The 19,495-nt window shown below is 39.4% G+C and overlaps 1 protein-coding gene across 1 annotated transcript in view; it reads right to left on the reverse strand.

The window, feature by feature from the left end:
• Positions 1 to 2,887: 2,887 nt before the first annotated feature.
• Positions 2,888 to 19,495, reverse strand: part of LOC124777758 (39S ribosomal protein L2, mitochondrial) — a 52,481-nt gene continuing 35,873 nt past the window's right edge. The window contains exon 4 of the mRNA XM_047253260.1: positions 2,888 to 3,197. Within this exon, the coding sequence (XP_047109216.1) occupies positions 2,989 to 3,197 (209 nt within the window). The 3' untranslated portion in view covers positions 2,888 to 2,988. The remainder of the gene's footprint in view (positions 3,198 to 19,495) is intronic.

Consider the following 19,495-nt stretch of genomic DNA (forward strand, 5'->3'; position numbering starts at 1 on the left):
TAAGCGATAGAGCACAAGCTTGGACATGAAAGGTAATTTTCTGTGGCATTTTCAAGAGAGCCAGTCCAGCATGCCACTTCATTCACACTGAAGTCTCAGAGTAGGAGAAGTGAGTGAGGGAATTTCTTAGTCAGGAGTCTCCCATTCCATCATGAAAATTATTATTTGTTGCCAGATACAGCAGGCACAGTATGCTCTTAAATGTTGTATAGACTGGAACAGCAACAGCACGTATGTCATTGATGAGAAGAAGAGCTGGCAACTAATTTGATTCCAGAAGTATTACCATTCCACACTCAGCTCCAACACCAAGAGGTAATCCTTCTGCAAATCCTACAGTCCTTTACCACAGTTTTATCAAAACTTTGGAATCACTATGTTATGTACTTATGCATGTGGTTCTTCAGACTGTTAGAAAGCATAGCTTCTCTACACGGTTCCTGCAACAATTCATGGAGTCCCTGCTTAGCTTATTTACAGAAAGGAGACAGAAATGGAACGAGTTTATTGTTCACCTCCCCCCCCCCCCCCCCCCCCCCACCTCCTCTTCCTTAAATATAACTTAACTGCTGTAGCCCCATTTAATGTGCCAAATATGCCCAGGGTTTTAACAACAATAAAAATAAAATACATAAAATTACCCTGAGCCCCTTGGATCTGACACCTGGATGGAATACATAGAGCAAGACACTTACATATTTCAGTGGCATGCCAAATTCTTGGTATTTGTAACAACTGAATGTATTGTAATATGGAGTAACTTTTTGATCACAAAACCTACCCTTCATGTATTATGATGGTGGCACTGAAAGGAATAATATGTGAAGTCAGCAGCCTCTTTTCATTATGTATTTTACTATTGCAACTCTTTCCTATGCACATAATTTTTGCTGTTTAGTGCTTTCAGTGTCATGATAACTCTCCATTTCATAATGTTTTTTGTTGAAGTTAAAGAGGGTACATCATTCTATTATTGTGGAATATCCACAAGAGGTTAATACTTTCAGGAAAACATCTGCCACAACTAAACAAAACAGGAATTATATAATACCTTTCAAAATACTTTAAGTGTGCATGTTTCTTCCAATGTGGTTTTGTTTATCTCCACAAAGATAAAAATATTCTAGAACCTTGTGCACCATTACACAGTTGGTATTCACTTTATTATGTCCTTGCTTGGGCAGTCAAACCTTTTAGGTCCTGATTTTCCTGGGGATTTCAGCACTCTATGGCAGGTCATTGGAAGTGGTCATTGGAAGTCATTAGGAATATTAGATATTAAATTAACAGGGTGTATTTTAGTCCCACAAGTAGCCAGGAAAACACAATCTGTGCACTGGTTCCGTTAAATACTTTTTGCCTCTCCCTGTATTATAAAAGAAAGGATTGGAAAACAATTTAGGATTAACATCCAGCTAATGAGAAGATTACTAGAGACAGAGCACAAGCTTTGATGGAGCAGAAAATCGGCTTCTGTCTTTAGCCAGGAAACATCCGAGCTTTCACATACAAATGCTAAAGAAAACAACATAAATACCTAAATCTGGGGGAAAGACTGGGATTTGAATCGTGTGAGGGGTGGTTCATACAAGTGAGGTGCTTCTCCATGTGCTACTATGAGATGTACCATGTGCTGGGGCCAACTGCCTCCTTGCAGAATGTGCTCTCTCTAATTAGCTGTAAAATCCACAGTTGGTGCCAAAGATTCTGTCTCTGCAAGTCAATGATATATCACAGCAGAAGTCTGATGACTTGGTTCCTTTGGTTTAGTACCATCACATGATACACTTCTAAGACCATGAACCTAAGTGTAGCCCTACATAAAAAATCACATCTTACAGCTCACAAAATGAATAGTGTGTCATCTTAAATAGATATAACTGTGGTACATGTTAAACATGGGTACAGTGTTAGACACTAAGGAACTACAAATTTACACATAAGGCGAATGTTAACGTTTCATGGCATTAGCCCACCATCTGGATACACACAGTTCATTGCAGGTTGACTTGTATCGATAAAATCACTACAAATATTCTTTTTCCCATGTTTTGGGACAAGGAACTCAGTCCCAAAGTTTATCCAAGTATTTTGACACTTTGGTACGAAATCACTCATCTGCAGTGAAAAGCAGATGAAGAGTTAGCTAGTCAGCAGCAAGCAATTTGAAATGGGTATGAGCTAGTATGCTTTGAAATGGGTATGAGCTAGTATTCATATGCACTATTTAATGCTGAGATAGTGCTTTTTATAAACATTCAAAATAATATGCATAGTCTACGATGAAGATGAGACTGCTTTATGAAGAGAACACAACACAAAATGATGTAATGGCTAACAATCACCTTGCATGTACAATAAAATAAAGAAATCTGCAGGGTAACCTACCAGCTACATGCCTGGAACTGATTTGCTAAATTATTTATTAAAGGTACAAACAGTGGTATCAAAATAAACAATTTCCTTTGGAAGAGCATACAGCTCACATAATCAGATGAATTCATGTTAATGAAGTAAACGTGAAAGGAACGAAAAAATAATCTAATCTAATCTAATCTGCTGTCATTAAGTATCTGCTGCTGTCTTTTAGAGAGTTCAGGCAAATTTGAAAAGTAAACATAATTATTTTCTCTTTGGTCACTGCTGCCCCTTTTGCTGTGCAGGTGAACTGATCTAGATCTAAGGATGTTACACATAACAGCATGCAGATTATGAAGGGCATGATGCCACCAAGAGGTTGCAACTCATACACCATGAATTTTGTACAGAATCAGGCACATAATTTTTCAATTACAACCAGCAGCACAGCAATAGATCTGAGGCATTCTGGTTCCAGTCAGTTTCAAATGTTGGCAAATTTCTATAATAAAAAAATTACTATCTGTCATTTACTAATATATAAATATTTCAGTTTTTAATATTTCACAACCTGTACATTTATGTTGCTTATTACACACTTAAAAACTCTACAAAAGTACAATGCATAAACTAAGCAATATTCAGTGTCAGACGAATCGGAGTTGGAGGTTTCGGGGCAGCTTCTCCAATTACTCGGACTGGAGGCAGACGCCTTATCTTGCGACCATGGCGTCCATCTTTCCTTTGCCATAGTCCAGATCGCGGTCGGTTTCCTAGTTCTCGATTTCTTGTTGCGCTTCCAATTGGAGTTTTTCCATGCATAACATTGGATAATCTACCTGTAAATAAAATACCAAACTGTAGCCTATAATTGCATACTAATCCTAACAAACAGAAATCTGAAGCACTGACATACAGTGATGATAAGGAAAAAGAAGAAGAAGAAAAATTAGTTACAAGAATACGAATAAATCAGTGAACCACCTCAAAACATAGGCTTTAATGTATTTATTGTGTTAAATCCAAACAATTCCTTCTCAGTCTAATGAAAAGATGGAGAAGAAGGCCATAGATTTGATGAAAATGAATAAAAACCTGAAAGTTCCAGTTAAAATAATTACCCAAGTGCCATACTCATCTGGGTAGCCTTGCCTGTTAAAAGTGTCACTTCCAGGAAGGGGAGGTGTGTGCCAGCCCCAGATGAAATCTACATGATGAATTAATGACAAGGGTTGGTGTGCGGGCCAGCTTGAGTGCAGTTTTAAGGCAGTCTCTCATATTCCATTAGGTGAGTATCAAGTTGGTACCCAAGACTCACCTTAGTTACACAATTTGCAAACTTTTAGAAACTTTTGCTCACTTCACATGAATAACACTATAAGCAGACAGTTGGGGAACACGTATCCTGCACAGGGAAGGGTGGGGAGGGGTAGTGGGGTGGCAACAGGAAGGTCATCCGGCCATCTCTTACATTAACCACACCAGAGTCATTAATAACCAAGCCGAGCCTGCACCAACAGAGGACAAAGGCATAAGAAAAAGAAGAGGAAACAACATAATATGTGGCAATGAAAGACTAAATTATCAACATATTTTGTCTCCAAGAATTCATGTGGTTTGTTACTTCTCCTTCAACAAACAACTTATCTTTTTAGTGCAGTACTGTGATTAATTCACTTTACAACACAGCAGTTTTCTCATTTTTTTCAGCTCCTTTTCCTACATTTTTCTTATCTTTCTAGAAAGGAAATCTTCCAATACAAACAATGCATGATTGGTACATTAGCTCTGTGCATAGCTGTTAGGGTGGTCAGTGTTTCAACTGTTTTTTTCGTGGTATTTTGATTGTATTTTATTGCCGTCTAATGCTGTATTTGGTAAACTACCTCTCACTCTTAAAAATAGTACTTCACACAATGTTCACATTGTTACTCTTTCTCCCCTTCTTCTTCTTCTCAGTTATTCTGACCGAATCCTTCGTTTGTAAACTTATAGACACCTATTTGAAACATCTTTTATTAGAGCTTTCAAAATACGTTGCCTTTAATATTGCTTTATTGTCTGGACAGAACTTCTAAACCTCAATTTTATCACTCTGCAGTATGTTACTTTTATTTCTTCTCAGGATTGGATCTGTTTCTTGCCTCCTACAAGTACATAGATGCATCATTTTTGAAACAGTTTACATCTATTTAAGCTTTGATTTCTCTCGTTTGTCAGTAAAACAGCTCTTTAACCTCTAAATCTTATGGAAGTGACTTGATGACAAATTATTAGACAATAAATCCATATAGCAGAGATGCAGAGTTGCAGATAGGCACAATAAAAAGACTGTCACAAAATAAGCTTTCGTCCAACAAGGCCTTTGTCAAAAATAGATGACTGACACACAGACACGCACACACACATGCACGCGTGCGCGCGCGTGTGCAGCTCACACACATATGGCCACAGTCCTGGTCGTGTGTGTGTGTGTGTGTGTGTGTGTGTGTGTGTGTGTGTGTGGGTGGGTGGGTGGGTGGGTGCGCGCACGCCGTCTATTTTTGACAAAGGCCTTGTTGGCCGAAAGCTTATTCTGTGTGTCTTTTGTTGTGCCTATTTGCGACTCAGCATCTCCGCTATATGGTGAGTAGGAACAATCCTTTTCATAATATTGTTACATTCCATCCTGAATTTTCCATTGTATGATTTAGACTACAAATCCAGAGATTCTAAGAATTTGTCTGTCAGTTATCATTTCTACCATTTCTAACAATGATTTATATATGTAAAAAATTCCAAGTTGAATCATGGTCTGGAGTTAGTTACTGAAGGTCCTTATACACTTAGTTGGGTAACTCAGTTCAAAGGTATGGGTGTAACACAACCAGTAGGACCATGTATAACAAAGCATTGTCATGTCAAAACCATACTTCATTTTGAAGACAGTCTGACATATCTCAAGGAAAGGCATTACTTATTTCTTGATACTGTGTACTTTCTGACACAAGATTCACTTATGCTGTCATCAAAGTGGATATCACTGAGCCAAACATGATCCCTATTTTCACAGGACAATAAAAACTCGAGCAAATACTTTCAAAATGTTACTACACACTCCATCATATGAATAGTGTCACTCTGTATAGTGAAAACGAGTTTTCATACAAGAGCCATCAAATCTATGTTGAACTCCTCATATGTGTGTCCACATTTACAGTACATATATGTATTTTACTGTCACATTTTTGTTTTCCTGAAACACACTTGTGTTAACTGATTTGTAATAAATGGATACAACATCAACATATAGCAAATGTTTCAAAACTAAAGATTTACCTCCTTGTATTATCACAAAAAAGATAATATTATAGGTGATGATTGAATTGAGACATTCAAGATCTCAAACCATTAGAAGAAACAAGTACAGCTAGAGCATTAACTCACAATAAAATGCAGTATGCAACATTGCAGTTCTTGAGGTTTTTGTCTCAGTTTTGGCACTCAGATGTGACATGACTGATGAACAAAAAGTGAAAAGAGAAATGAATGCAAAAGCAAGAGAAACAGTGGCAGGAACAGAAATATTAGGAAGGGAAAGTGGTAAAATAGAAGAACATGAGAGACCAAAGAAGAGAGTAAGGGAGATTAAGGTTTAATATTCTGTTGATAGTGAAATTATTGAGAGACAGCGTAAGCTCCAACAGAGGAAAGAAAGTTAACTGTGATGATTTCCAAGGAACCATCCCACCATCTGCCTCTGCAATATAGGGAAATGGCAAAAAAGCTAAATCTGAATGGCCAGGAATAGAAACTGCTAACCTCCCAAATGACCGTTAAGTGCACTGACCACTGCACCACCTCAAACAGTCAAGAGAGAAAAGAAGCACGAGAACAGAAAAAAAGAATAAGAAAAGAAAGAAAGATATAAAAAAGCTAAAAAATGGTAAGGTGAAGCACAGTAGATTGTGGGGAGGACAATAATGAAAAACTGAGAGCGAGCTTGCTTGATTGGGATCCTTTAATTTTTTGGATGGTGGACTGACAATATTGTTGTTGGAATATCAGTAGCAGTGATCTTTGAAATCTACATCTACACCTTGCAAGACACCTTATGCTTATAATGCATGACAGAGGCACATCATGTGTCATTTTGCAGTGGAATAGCATTATGCAATATGTGTTGACAGTGAAATTAAATTATTTAATGGTTAGTGTTATGTGGAGATTGTTAGGAAAAATGCTGGATGAGTCAAATGTACATTTGTATGCTGGTTAAAAAGTATAAAGAAATCAATTTTATGGGCTACATCAAAAGCCCAAGGTGTCACTGAAATCACCAGTCTGATAACAACAAATACACTGGACATGAATTTCTTAGTATGAATGAAGACAAAATTGTTTCCACACTTCACTTGTGTGCATCCAATGTGCAGAAGTTCAGTTAACACAAAAAATGGGGAAACCAATGAGCTACACTAAATGGAACCAATTTATTGGATGGATTATAATGAAATCATAAATGGAAAAGATCTTGTGAACTTACCTATACAATTTGTGAAGGAAGTACTGATGTGGGGGAGCAGGAACTGAATCATAATATGCACATCCCTCATAACTACAAAGTTTGTAACCATAATACTTTCAGGTGGCAATAGTTAAAACTTTTTTCCTTCACTGAACGCTTATTTCTCATAAAAATTATTATTATTATTAAACATATGTTTCTCTCATTTTCATTTACTTAGAGCTCTCACTACTTTTCGTCATGCTAGTTTCAACCAATGGCATCTAGAAACAAAGCCATTACTCATAAACTTAAGTAACTGAAGCATGTTTTTGTAGTCACTGTGTTTGTTATACCTGTGGTGGAAATCTCTTTTATTATGATTGTGACACAAACATGTGACCATTTAAAATGCCTCACAAGTTTTGTTTGTCCAACTGCAGGACAAATTGTGGTATCTGTCCTAAAATCAATGTTTTTTACATTCCCACCTGATGAATATTTAAGACAAATGGATTAAACCATTAACAGGATGACCGGGTCTCCAATACATAGTTTGCCGTAAGTATCTGCACACTTAGCTTGGTTAATATACTGTTACATTTTTAATAATGTAATCCTGCAAAACTGAAAATTCTATCCATTAACAGCACTGGTATGCAAAACTTAAGGACAAAAGTAACGTTCACATGATGCACATTGAAACTTGGCCTATACATAAAAACAACTGCTACAGCATATTACAGAAGGTAACTGAAAGAAATTTGTAATGAGACAAACAGAAATGACACTTTTATTCAAAGAAAATAATTACACTTAAGTCACCATGACTTTAACATTGCCGCAGACACTGAAAAAGGAGGGACATGGCTCATAATAAGATGTGTGATCGCCACAGACAGCAATGTACGCCCTTCAATGTAGTCCCCTGCTAGCTGCAAGTTTGCTATGGAATTCTTGTAACAGGGCAATCTATTCCTTCACCAGTGTGGACACAACACTGGTCTTTGGAGCATGTGAACATGCTCCAGTTCATCGTTGGGAGGGGCAGGCCAGTCAATGTGCTCTTTTACAAGAGCTCCTCCATGAGCAGTATGCAATGTTGTCATGCATTTTCACCCATAAAAATGAAGTCGGGGCTGAAGGCATGCTTGAAAAGATACGTAATGGGAAGGAGTACAGTGTCACAATAATGTTGACTGGTGTTCTAATATTTGGAACTCAGTACCCTGATGCAGCATTAATCTTCCCCAAGTCATAACACCTTGACCACCAAAACAATCATGTTCAACAATGTTCCTAGGTGCATTATGTACCCTCATACTGCGAGAGGTAATGCACCCAGGAACATCAAACTGTGCAGGTGGAGGAGTTCTTGAATGAAAAAGATATCTGATGAATAGACAAGTCTGCCAATCCTCTGACTTACAATCCATCGAGCAGGTGTGGGATGCATTGGGGAGATGTATTGCAGCAAATTCACATAGATCAATGATCGCCAAGTTGTGAACCATGCAGATGGAGGACTGGAATGCCTTACCCCAAGAACTCCTTACAAAGCTTGTGGCCAACAGGGAAGCATGCTGCAGTCTGCATTGTCATTCATGGTGATCACTCACCCTATTAAGAACCATGTCCCACTTTTTATTTTGTCCAAAGGACCACTGCAAATCGCAGTGATTTCAGTGTAATTACTGTCTTTGAATAAAAGTAATATTTCTTTTTGTCTCACTGCGTATTTCTTTCAGTTAACTTCTGTACTATACACTGTAGCAGTCCTTTCTGTGTGTGGTCAAAGTTTCATCAAGCTATGTTACTTGACAGTAACATTTCATATGAAATGTTACTTTTGTCCTTAAGTTTTGCACACCAGTGCATAACAAATCATTGTGTGACCCATCTCTGGCCAGTACTCTCGAGTCAGTTTTCATTTGTTCTATTTGCAGTTTTCCTTTGTTCAGTTTGCATCAAGTTCACAACACTAAGATTAATTCTCATTTTTAGATATGTGAATAGCATTTCAATTTGGATGATGTTTTAAGCAGTTCCAGCATGTATAATTGTTTATGGTGTCTTTGGATGACTGGTGATGTTTGAAGAAAACTGGGTGAAAATTTCTTCAATATTTAGCAGATCATACTTTTAATCAGCTTAAAAATAATAAAAACTTAAGTATGCTTTAATTTTGTTGCAATGTTAATAGTGGTTCAGGACCAATTTATGATGCATGTGAACTTGTCTATTTCCAGATGCTGTCACATCAGATTCCAGGATGCATTACATATTTGTCTTTAAAGCAGACATCTGCTCAAGAAGATCCAAATATTCTTCAAGAGTGTATAGAAAAAAAGGCCACTCAAAACAGTCATTGAGCAATGAAATGAAATGATCATGTGGCATTGTTGGCTGGGAGGCCCCAACTTGGAGAAGTTCGGCCACCAGGTGCGCAACTCTTATTCAGGTGATGCCACACTGGGTGACTTGTGTGTCAGTGATGATGAATGGTGATGACAGCACAACACCCAGTCCACGAGTGACAACCCGGCTGGGAATCAAACTGGGCCTGCTGCATGGTAGGCAAGCATGTTACCACTCAGCTTAGCAGGCAGGCCATCCAGCAATGGGTGCAATGCATGCAAAAAGAAATTGAGACAACTTAGTACAGTAGTTTGGAAGAATTTCAAATTAAATCAGGCAACTGTGAAAAACACAGTGATTGGGTCACGACAAACAAACCAAGCAATGTGTGCCTTGTATTGTCAAACGGTGATCCTTATCCTGGATTCTGCGTTATGTTGTTATAAATATTTATTGCTAAGTGTCTTCATTAATAACCATGAGTTAAAGCCTGCCGAAAAGATGAAGTTACCCATGAAAGTAAGTGGTTATTTTGTAGTTATGATCTGAATAATATGTATGTGCTGTTTAAATATGTAGCTGAGGCACCATTTCAGGTGAGTTTGCCTATACTATTATATTGGAGATTTTTTTTTTTTTTCCTAGATTGGAGACATTTTTGAAAAACTCTCAGGAAAGTTGTATGGAAAGGAAGATAAAATTAATTTCCCTTCCAAGAGGTCACAGTTCAACACAGTTTAGGTATGTAAGTGATTCAATGATTTTGTGGTCATTTGAGTATTATAGGCGACCACATATTTGTAGATTTTTGAGAAGTGCTTGCAGTTTTCAATGCCAAGTCACAATAGTTTATTGAGATCTTGTTACAAACTTCCAACAAACCTAAGCATTGAGCAGCAGAGTGACCAGTTTCTTAATCTGATCACAAACAAAGTTCAAGCTTCATCTGTAATCAACAATACTGTCTTCATAATGCTGTTTCATCACCCTCACAACACATCCTATACACAGAAGCTTCTTTCTCTATATTCATCAGGTGCAGGTGGTCTCTTAAGGTTCCCATGACCTGTCATTAGTCCTACCATAAGTTTAGTCTGCCTACTGTTCAAGCCCAGGATTACAGAAATATGCTTAAACATTACTTTGGCATCAATAGCTTGCCATTTTTTTGTTTTCAGATCATAGTCCAATAGTCTACATGCTGCTCTCTGATTCAGTTTCATAGTTTCAATTTAACCATTGCCTTAGTGCTGGTAAGGACAGATTCTTGTCCAGTAAATAAGAGTTGTCACACCTGTCCTGGCTAGCCTATTAGCTTGTCCATTGCCACTGATTTCTGACTGACCAATCACACAAGGACTTCATGGCATCCTACAATGATTTTTGATCTTATTGCAGGAGCTGATGAAGATTTCAGAGCTGCTTGGCAATCTGAATAAATGTAGGTGCTATTATCTTCATAGTGTGGGTGCAAATTCTTCTCCGTGCACATTCTGATACCAGATATATCCACCTGGGTTACTGTGGCCAAACTTCCTAGAAAGCACTCCCTCCAGTCTAGGCTGTACCCCCTTACAACGCAGCCTCAGTACCTTCATCTGCTTTTGACCTATTAGCAAACTAAATTATGTCTCCTCCATTGTGTTGTGATCATTCTTTCACTGCTTGCTATTTCCAGTTGTTTCCTTGAATGTTTTATGAAACACTCAACATTTCCCTGGCCACTCCTGTATTTACCACGGTCGCTACATTGGTATGGGATTCAGGATATCCTATGGATATCCAATTATTTCTACTTTTTAGCCTCTGTGGCCTTGCCTCCCCAGGTGTAAATGGGGTATGTCCAGCTTGGCCTCCATTCCAGCAGAGGGTGTGCTGCTAATTCTGCCTGTTGTAGCTAAACAGTCCAGTCTCTGCACCTTGATAAGCTCTGTAGCAGTCACCCACTGTTGTAGTTTGTTCTACCATTCTGTAACTCCATAAACTATCACAGAGCTAATTATAGTGGTGTATATCTAGTATATACTTGTGTGGTTTAGACTCTAGTTTTACCCCCAGGCTCTTCTAATACTCATAACAGTACCTTTCACCTCGGAACACACATTCTTTATGTAAGGGGTCCATGATATTTTCACATCCAGGGTTACCCCTAAATACTTCACTACCCCCTCTATAGGTAAAGTTTCATCAAGAAGCTCAAGATACCAATATGTATCCTGGATTTGTTGCCTCGTAATCGGTACTACAACAGTTTTCTTGAGGCTGACACTTGGATCCTCTTTCCTGAACCAATTTTGCACAATGTTCAATGCATATTGTGCCGTAGTTCTGACAGTACCAGGAAATTTGGCAAATATTACTACGATGAAGTCATCTGCATATCCTTGGCAAAAGTAACCTCTAGTGTTAAGTTCTTCGATGAGTTCATTCACCACTGGGTTCCACGGTACTGTGTCAAAACTACTCCTTGTGGACACTTTCTGATGGTGTTGATCACCAACCAATAGGTTTCTACCTTTACTTACTCAGCTTGGTCTTACCCACCTATATATGGTTGTCTCAATGCCATGCTCTTCTGCTGCAGCTCTAACCATGGATTTGAAAGTTGTATTGCTACAAGCACCAGCCAGGAAGATGCAGAGGGCAATTTTGTAAAGGTGTAATTATTTTTCCACCATCCCAACAAGTTGGAGAAATTCTGTTTCACACGATTTGCCTGGTTGATATGCATGTTGGTTTACATGTAGAGGAACCTTAGTTAGCCTCTTTTGCTTAACATACACATAAACCCGTTTTTCTAACATATGAAGAATGAGGCCCGGCTGATTGGTTTCACATTATTGGCCTTGGTATGATCAGTTCTCTGTGGCTTCAGACCAATCACAACACTCACTGTCCTGCAAGCACTAGGAATCATTCCTGTTGTGAGGCTGACCCTAACAGCCCTTACTGAAACCAAATTAAATTCTCATCTGCCTGTTTCAGTAGGGCTGAAAAGATTCCATCCAAATGGTTGAAATGTTCCCACTGCCCACTGGATCCTTTTTTTCTTTTCGTTTTTGGAAATTAACACAATCTGTAGCAGATTTCCCGTTCTGCCTTTGGTGGCCTGTAAACCACTGCCTCTCAGGGCTTGAATCTATTTTGTCTGCCAGAGCACACAGAGGAAAATGTCTTAGAAGCACATATAGCATCTCATTTGCTGTCCTTGTATAATCACTATCCCCATTCCTTAGAATACCTACTGGATAAGTTGGTATCCTGGTGAGAATTCCTCAGAATACCTTCTAGGACAATAGCTTCACTTGCTTAATTGCAATGTTGTATGTGGCAAGGGCCTCCCAATATTTTGCCCATTGTCTGTTCCTTCTTGCAAAGTTGAACAGTCTTCTTAACTGCTTCCTTTGCACTTCCAGAGCATTATTCCACCGCATTACATTTCTTTTTGCACACTTCTAGGTGATTGGACAGTTTTCTAATTATGATGTCATAATGGCAGATGTCACTGTGTCGTGACAGTTCTCCAAAATCTACTAGATACCTTACCGAAGTTCTGATTTCAGATAAGCGTGAGTTTGAGGTCTTTCCTATAAGAGTTCCACTCTGTTTTCCTATGATTCCTATAGGGCATAATCTAACACCCATTTCAGTCTCAAAGTTAATTTACACTTGGTCACTTAAAGACAGCTACAACACCAGCTGCCAGTATTTAGAAAGGACCCAAAAGTTACGCCAATTACTTCTTCCCTTCTAATGTTCCTGAACATAGATTCTTTCTCCTATTCAGGATCTCCAGGTTGTTGTTCATTCTCGACCAGCTGCTTTGATTCCTCCCATGGAGATATCTTGGGCATCATCTCCTTATGCCAGACAACTGTTTCTATTCCCTCACAGACAGAGATTAGAGCACCCTTGTCCAGATAGACTCTCCTAAATTTGGGCACCAGACCTGCATCCTCCCCAAACTTCTCTCATCAAGTCTTCAGTTTTTATTTTGTTTTCCATGTTCTCCATTTGGACCAATGAGAAGGGGGTCTGTTCCTGACACCACAGAGCCCCAAGCAGTGCAAGGCTAATTACTCGGGGAAGTTGCCTGGTTTCCCAATGTTAATGATGCATCTTCCCATATGCCATACACCCCTTGGTATGGATCACATCATACCATGAGTTGGGCTGGTTAATTAAAATAAATTTTAATGGATTAAAAAAGAACATTTTTAGATCATAAAAACATAGGCACTGGTTGTGCAGGATGACATGTCAACATTAAAAGCACTACCTTCATTATTTTCACCTTTATAATCAAGTTGGGGCTTCAAATGTATTCATTATCTGTAGGAAGACAGCAGCTGAGCTATTCAAGGCCACAAATGTATCAATCTGGGAACTAAAACTTGTTAAGGGTGCCCCTCCAAAGACAGTTCAAGAAAATACGGCCACAGAACCAGACGATCTTGACAGAGTACTGGAATGTAAATAACGGAAAGGTTGTATCAATGGACAAACCCTTGCAGTGGAAGTCAGCAAAAAAATCTCTGTGAGAAAAGGACTTGGAATTGTACTTGTACTTAGCATTCTCATAGTTTGCCATCAGGATAATCAAAGACATCAGAAACGACCATGCCAGCAAGTTGGAGGCTGCAAGTGTTGCAGATAAACCTCCAAAATAATACAAGGACAACTCCCGTCCTGAGTCATCTTCCGGAAAGACAAGAGGTGGACATGGCCAAGATTCAAAAGCCTTATCTACATGGAGGTGGTGTCTGAGACCTTGGAGAAACTGGAGGTAGATTGATATATGCTAGGAATATAAAGAACTCAAGAGTATTCATTTATGTTAAGAATGGAATTTCATTCATGCTGATATCAGATTTCTTTTCCATGGACTTGGTAAACCTAAGGATGAAACAACACATGGGAGAAAGGCAGCATGAGGGAAAATGCATTGTCCAAAGCTTACGTTCATTATGAGGACAGAACTACTCCTTCCTAGGAATTTAGGAGACTGGTAGATGGCTGCTCTGAGCAGAATGGACAACCACTGGTTGGTTGTGATGCCAATACCCACTTCCTGTTATGGCGAAGCACTGACAGCAACAGCAGAACTGAGTACCTTCTTAAATTTTTGCTTGAGAGTAACCTGGAGATACTGAATTGAGGGAAGGAATTTATGATCAGGAACATCAGAAGGGAAGAAGTAATTGGTGTAACTTTTGGGTCCATTCTAATAGGTAGCTATGTCAAACAATGGCAGGTGTTGTTGTAACCATCCTTATGTGACCATCTGTAAATTAACTTTGATATTGAAATGGGTGCTAGACTATGACCTATAGGAATCACAGGAAAGCAGAGTGGAACTTTTATAAGAAAAACCTCAACTCACACCTTCTGAAATCTGAACTTTGATAAGAAATCTAGTAGATTTTGGAAGCTACAGCTACTTGTGCAAGAATTAACAAAATTCACACCAGTAATCCAGTAGGTATTCTAAGGAAACGGGATAGTGAGTATACAAGGACAGCAAATGAGATGCTGTATGTGCTTCTAAGACTAATTTTCCTCTGCGCACTCTGGCAGACAAAACATATTCAAGCCCTGAGAGACAGAGGTTCACAGGTCACCAAAGGCAGAACTGGAAATCTGCTACAGAATGAGTTGATTTCCAAAAAAGAAGAACAGAAAAATCCAGTAGGCATTGGGAACATTTCAACCATTTCGATGTAATATTTTTGGCCCTACTGCAACAGGCAGAAGAGAATTTAATTAGGTTTCGATACAAGCTGTTATGATCAGCCTAGCAGCAGGAATCAGTCCTAATGCTTGCAGGAAAGAGAGTGTTGTGATTGTTCTGAAGCCACAGAGAACTGATCATGCCAAGGCCAAGGATGTGAAACCAATCAGTCTGGTCTTCATTCTTAATATGTTAGAAAAACTGGTTAATGTGTATGTTAAGGAAATAGGCTAGCTAAGGTTCCTCTACATGTAAACCAACATGCATATCAACCATGCAAATTGTGTGAAACAAAATTTCTCCAACTTGTTGGGATGGTGGAAAAAGAACTACAAAATTGCCCTCTGCACCTTTGTGGCTGGTGCTTGTAGCAATACAACTTTCAAATCCATGGTTAGAGCTGCAGCAGAAGAGCATGGCGTTGAGACAACCATATATAGGTGGGTAAGACAAAGCTGAGTAAGTAAAGGTAGAAACCTATTGGTTGGTGATCAACACCATCGGAAAGTGTCCACAAGGAGGAGTTTTGTACACACTATCATGGAACCCAGTGGTGAATGAACTCATTGAAGAACTTAACACTAGAGGCTACTTTTGCCAAGGATATGCAGATGACTTCATCATAGTAATATTTGCCTAATTTCCTAGTACTGTCGGAACTACAGCACAATGTGCATTGAACATTGTGCAAAACTGGTGCAGGAAAGAAGATCCAAGTGTCAGCCCTAAGAAAACTGTTGTAGTACCATTTACAAGGGAGCAGATCCAGCACACATTTTGGTGTCTTAAGCTACTTGATGAAACTTTACCTATAGAGGGGGTAGTGAACTATTTAGGGGTAACCCTGGATTTGAAAATATCATGGGCCCCTTACATAAAGAATGTGTGTTCAGAGGTGAAAGGTACTCTTATGAGTATTAGAAGAGCCTGGGGATATAACTAGAGTGTAAACCACACGAGTACAAGGGCCATTTGAGCAAAGTCCGAGAGATGGCACCACCAGCACGTATCACAGTCATGTTTAGTTAGTAGCATCTTCGGATAGAACGCACACCAAGTTTCAGCCATATTGGTCTATTTCTTTGTTTTTGGCATTCATGTGAATGAAGGAAGTTGAGTGATTGTCAAAAAATGGATGAAGAAGAGTTTCATGCAGTGATTAAACGTTACTTTATGAAAGGAAAATAAAGAGAAGTTTGATAAACATTACAGTGACTCTGCACCTTTGATCAGAACAGTTTATAAGTGGTTTCAAATTTTCGGAGTGGCCATATAGGCACAAGTGATGCCGAACGTTCTGGACGCCCTGTGGAGGTTACGACTCCGGAAATCATTGATAAAATCAATGATATGGTGATGGATGACAGAAGAGTTAAGGTGCGTGAGATTGCTAGTGATGTGGACATCTCAAATGAACAGGTATATAATATTTTGCGTAAGCATTTGGACATGAGGAAGCTATCTGCAAGATGGATTCCGCGATCGTTCACGCTTGACCAAAAATGGAATCGTGTGAAGTGTTGCAAGGATGGTTTGCAGCTGTTCAGGAAGAATCCGCAGGACTTTTAAGCGTCATTTCATCACTGTGGATGAAACATGGACACATTACTCCCAAGACCAAACAAAAATCTAAACAATAGGTTACCAAGGGAGAATCTGCACCAAAAAAGACGAAGACCAGTTCTTCGGCCGGAAAGGTTATGGTGACTGTCTTTTGGGTTCGCAAGGGATAATCCTCATCGACTATCTGGAGAAGGGTAAAACTATTAGAGGTGCATATTATTCATCGTTATTGGACTGTTTCAAAATCAAGCTGCAAAAAAACCGCCGGTGATTGGACTGCAAAAAAAGTCTTTTTCCATCATGACAATGCACCAGCACACACCTCACAAAATTAATGGAAACAGGATTCCAACTCGTTTCACATCACCCCCCCCCCCCCCCCCCCCCCCCATTCTCCAGACTTGGCTCCCTTGGACTACTATTTGCCCTTGGACTACTATTTGTTCCCCAATTTGAAGAAATGGCTGGTGGGACAAAGATTTTATTCCAATGAGGTGGTGATTGCAGCAACTAATACCTATTTTGCAGACTTGGACAATTCCTATTATTCAGAAGGGATCAATAAATTAGAACAGCATTGGGCGAAGTGTATAAGTCTAAAAGGAGACAATGTTGAAAAATAAAAAAGGTTTACCCCAAGCACGTAAGTAGTTTTTATTTTTGCACCGACTTTTCAAACGCCCCTTGTATATCTAGATATATACCACTACAATTAGCTCTATGATAGTTTATGGAGTTATAGAATGATGGAACAAAGTACAACAGATGGTGACTGCTAAGGAGATTATCAAGGTGCAGAGACTGCTTAGCCACAGCAGCCAGAATTAGCAACACATCCATTGCTGGAATGGAGACCAAGCTGGAAATACTCCATTACACCTGGGGAGGCAGCGCCACACAGGCTAAAAACTAGAAATAACTGGATAACCTTAGGATATCCTGAATCCCATATCACTTTAGGGACTGTGGTGAATACAGGAGTGGTCGGGGAAATGGCGAGTGCTTCAAAAAAACATTCAAGGAAGCAGTGAAAGAACGAACCACAACACAATGGAGGAGACATAATCCAGTTTGTTAATAGGTCAAGAGCAGATGAAGGTACTGAGGCTGCGGTGTAAGGGGTACAGCCTAGACTGGAGGGAGTGGTCTTTCTAGCAAGTTTCACCACAGTATTCGCACTGGAAATATCTGTTATCAGAGTGTGCACAGAGAAGAATTTGCACACACACTATGAAGACTGTAGCATCTACATTCATCCAGACAGTCAAGCAGACCTGAAATCTTCTTCGGCTCCTGCAATAAGATCAAAAATCATTGTAGAATGCCATGAAACCTTTGTTACAGGAAAGCAACAGGGTACTCTTGCTGTTGGTCCCTGGTCAGTCAGGAATCAGTGGCAATGGACACGCTAATAGGCTAGCCAGGACAGGTGCGATGGCTCCATTTATTGGACAAGAATTCGTCCTAACAATTACTAAAGTGATTGTTAAATCAAAACTATGAAACTGAATCAGAGAGCAGCATATAGACTATTGGACTATGACCTGTAAACAAAAACATGGCAAGCCATTGATGCTAAAGCCATGTTTTAAGAGTATTTCTGCAGTCCTGGGCTTGAACAGGAGGCAGACTAAACTTATGATAGGACTCATGACAGGCCACGGGAACTTAAGAAACACCTGCACATGAAGGGTATAGAGAAAGAAGCCTCTGTGTGTAGGCTGTGTGGTGAGGGTGATGAAACAGCACCACATCTAATCTTCCAATGCAAAGTGTTGGAGACATCAAAAGATACAGAACATTCAGGTCATGAAGTCCTGAAGAAACTGCGTCTAAAAAAGAACTAGGACACAGGGCATACTACTACTCTTTAGAGGTACCATAGTTGGAGTCATGAACGATGATGGTCGAGTTTCTTGTTCAGCACACCCTCGTCACACATACTCAGATAGCCAATACACGTTCAGCAGTTTTCTGAGTACTCTGGTCTGAATGCCACAGCTAATGCGAGCATTAAACACGATAGTAGTGAGTTGTTTAGTGAATTTATATTTCACTTGTTGCGAGAGCTGTCATTGCTGATAGTGGTGGTAAGTAATATATTCTGCATAAGCAAGCAAGAGACATAATTTGCAGGATATCCTTCAAGCAGAAAGCATGCACATGCGCGTACTGCAACTGTCGCTTGGCATCGTCAACAATGCCATTCCCATCAATGCTTCGACAGGTGAAAGCTGCCATCATTTGTGGGTTGGACTATAGTTGGCTTTACTAGATCCATAGGGAGTGAAACTGCACAGTAAGTCCAGTTTCAGAGTAGGCAATAGTGGGCTAGGACCACTGTTATTTTTATACTTATATGGATATGGTGTCTGTTCCTTTGGACATGTCCAAAAGAACAGACACGGTTGATGACCTGCAGCCGTCTAGAACGAAATTAGAATTATATTAATACCTTTAGCTGCTGGCGGGCGTTGATATATATATCAACGGGGACAGGTGAAAATGTGTGCCCCAACCGGGACACGAACCCGGGATCTCCTGCTTACATGGACCCGGTCGGGGCACACATTTTCACCAGTCCCCGTTGATACATATCAACGCCCATCAGCAACTGAAAGTATTAATATAATTCTATTTACTGTTATTTTTATCTCACTTATAAATCAGATCACTCCAAACTAGGAGCAAGTAGATCTGAGATGGATGACAATAATGCAATTAATAAAAAAGCTGTTCCAAACTTTTCTGACCCGTTTAATTTAAATATAAAATACATTCATCCCGTGTAATCTTCTGCAGACAGCCCACTTTACTATGTTGTGAAACCTAGGGAGGCAGCGGCATATATGCTAAAAACTGGAAATGACTGAATACCTCTAGGATATCCTGAATCCCACGCCAATATAGGGAACATGGCAAATACAGGAATGGTCAGGGAAATGCTGGTTGCTTCAAAAAACAGCCAAGGAAATGATGTAAAGATAAAATACATTCAT

Source organism: Schistocerca piceifrons, chromosome 2 (genome assembly GCF_021461385.2).
Source record: "Schistocerca piceifrons isolate TAMUIC-IGC-003096 chromosome 2, iqSchPice1.1, whole genome shotgun sequence".
NCBI lineage: Eukaryota > Metazoa > Arthropoda > Insecta > Orthoptera > Acrididae > Schistocerca > Schistocerca piceifrons.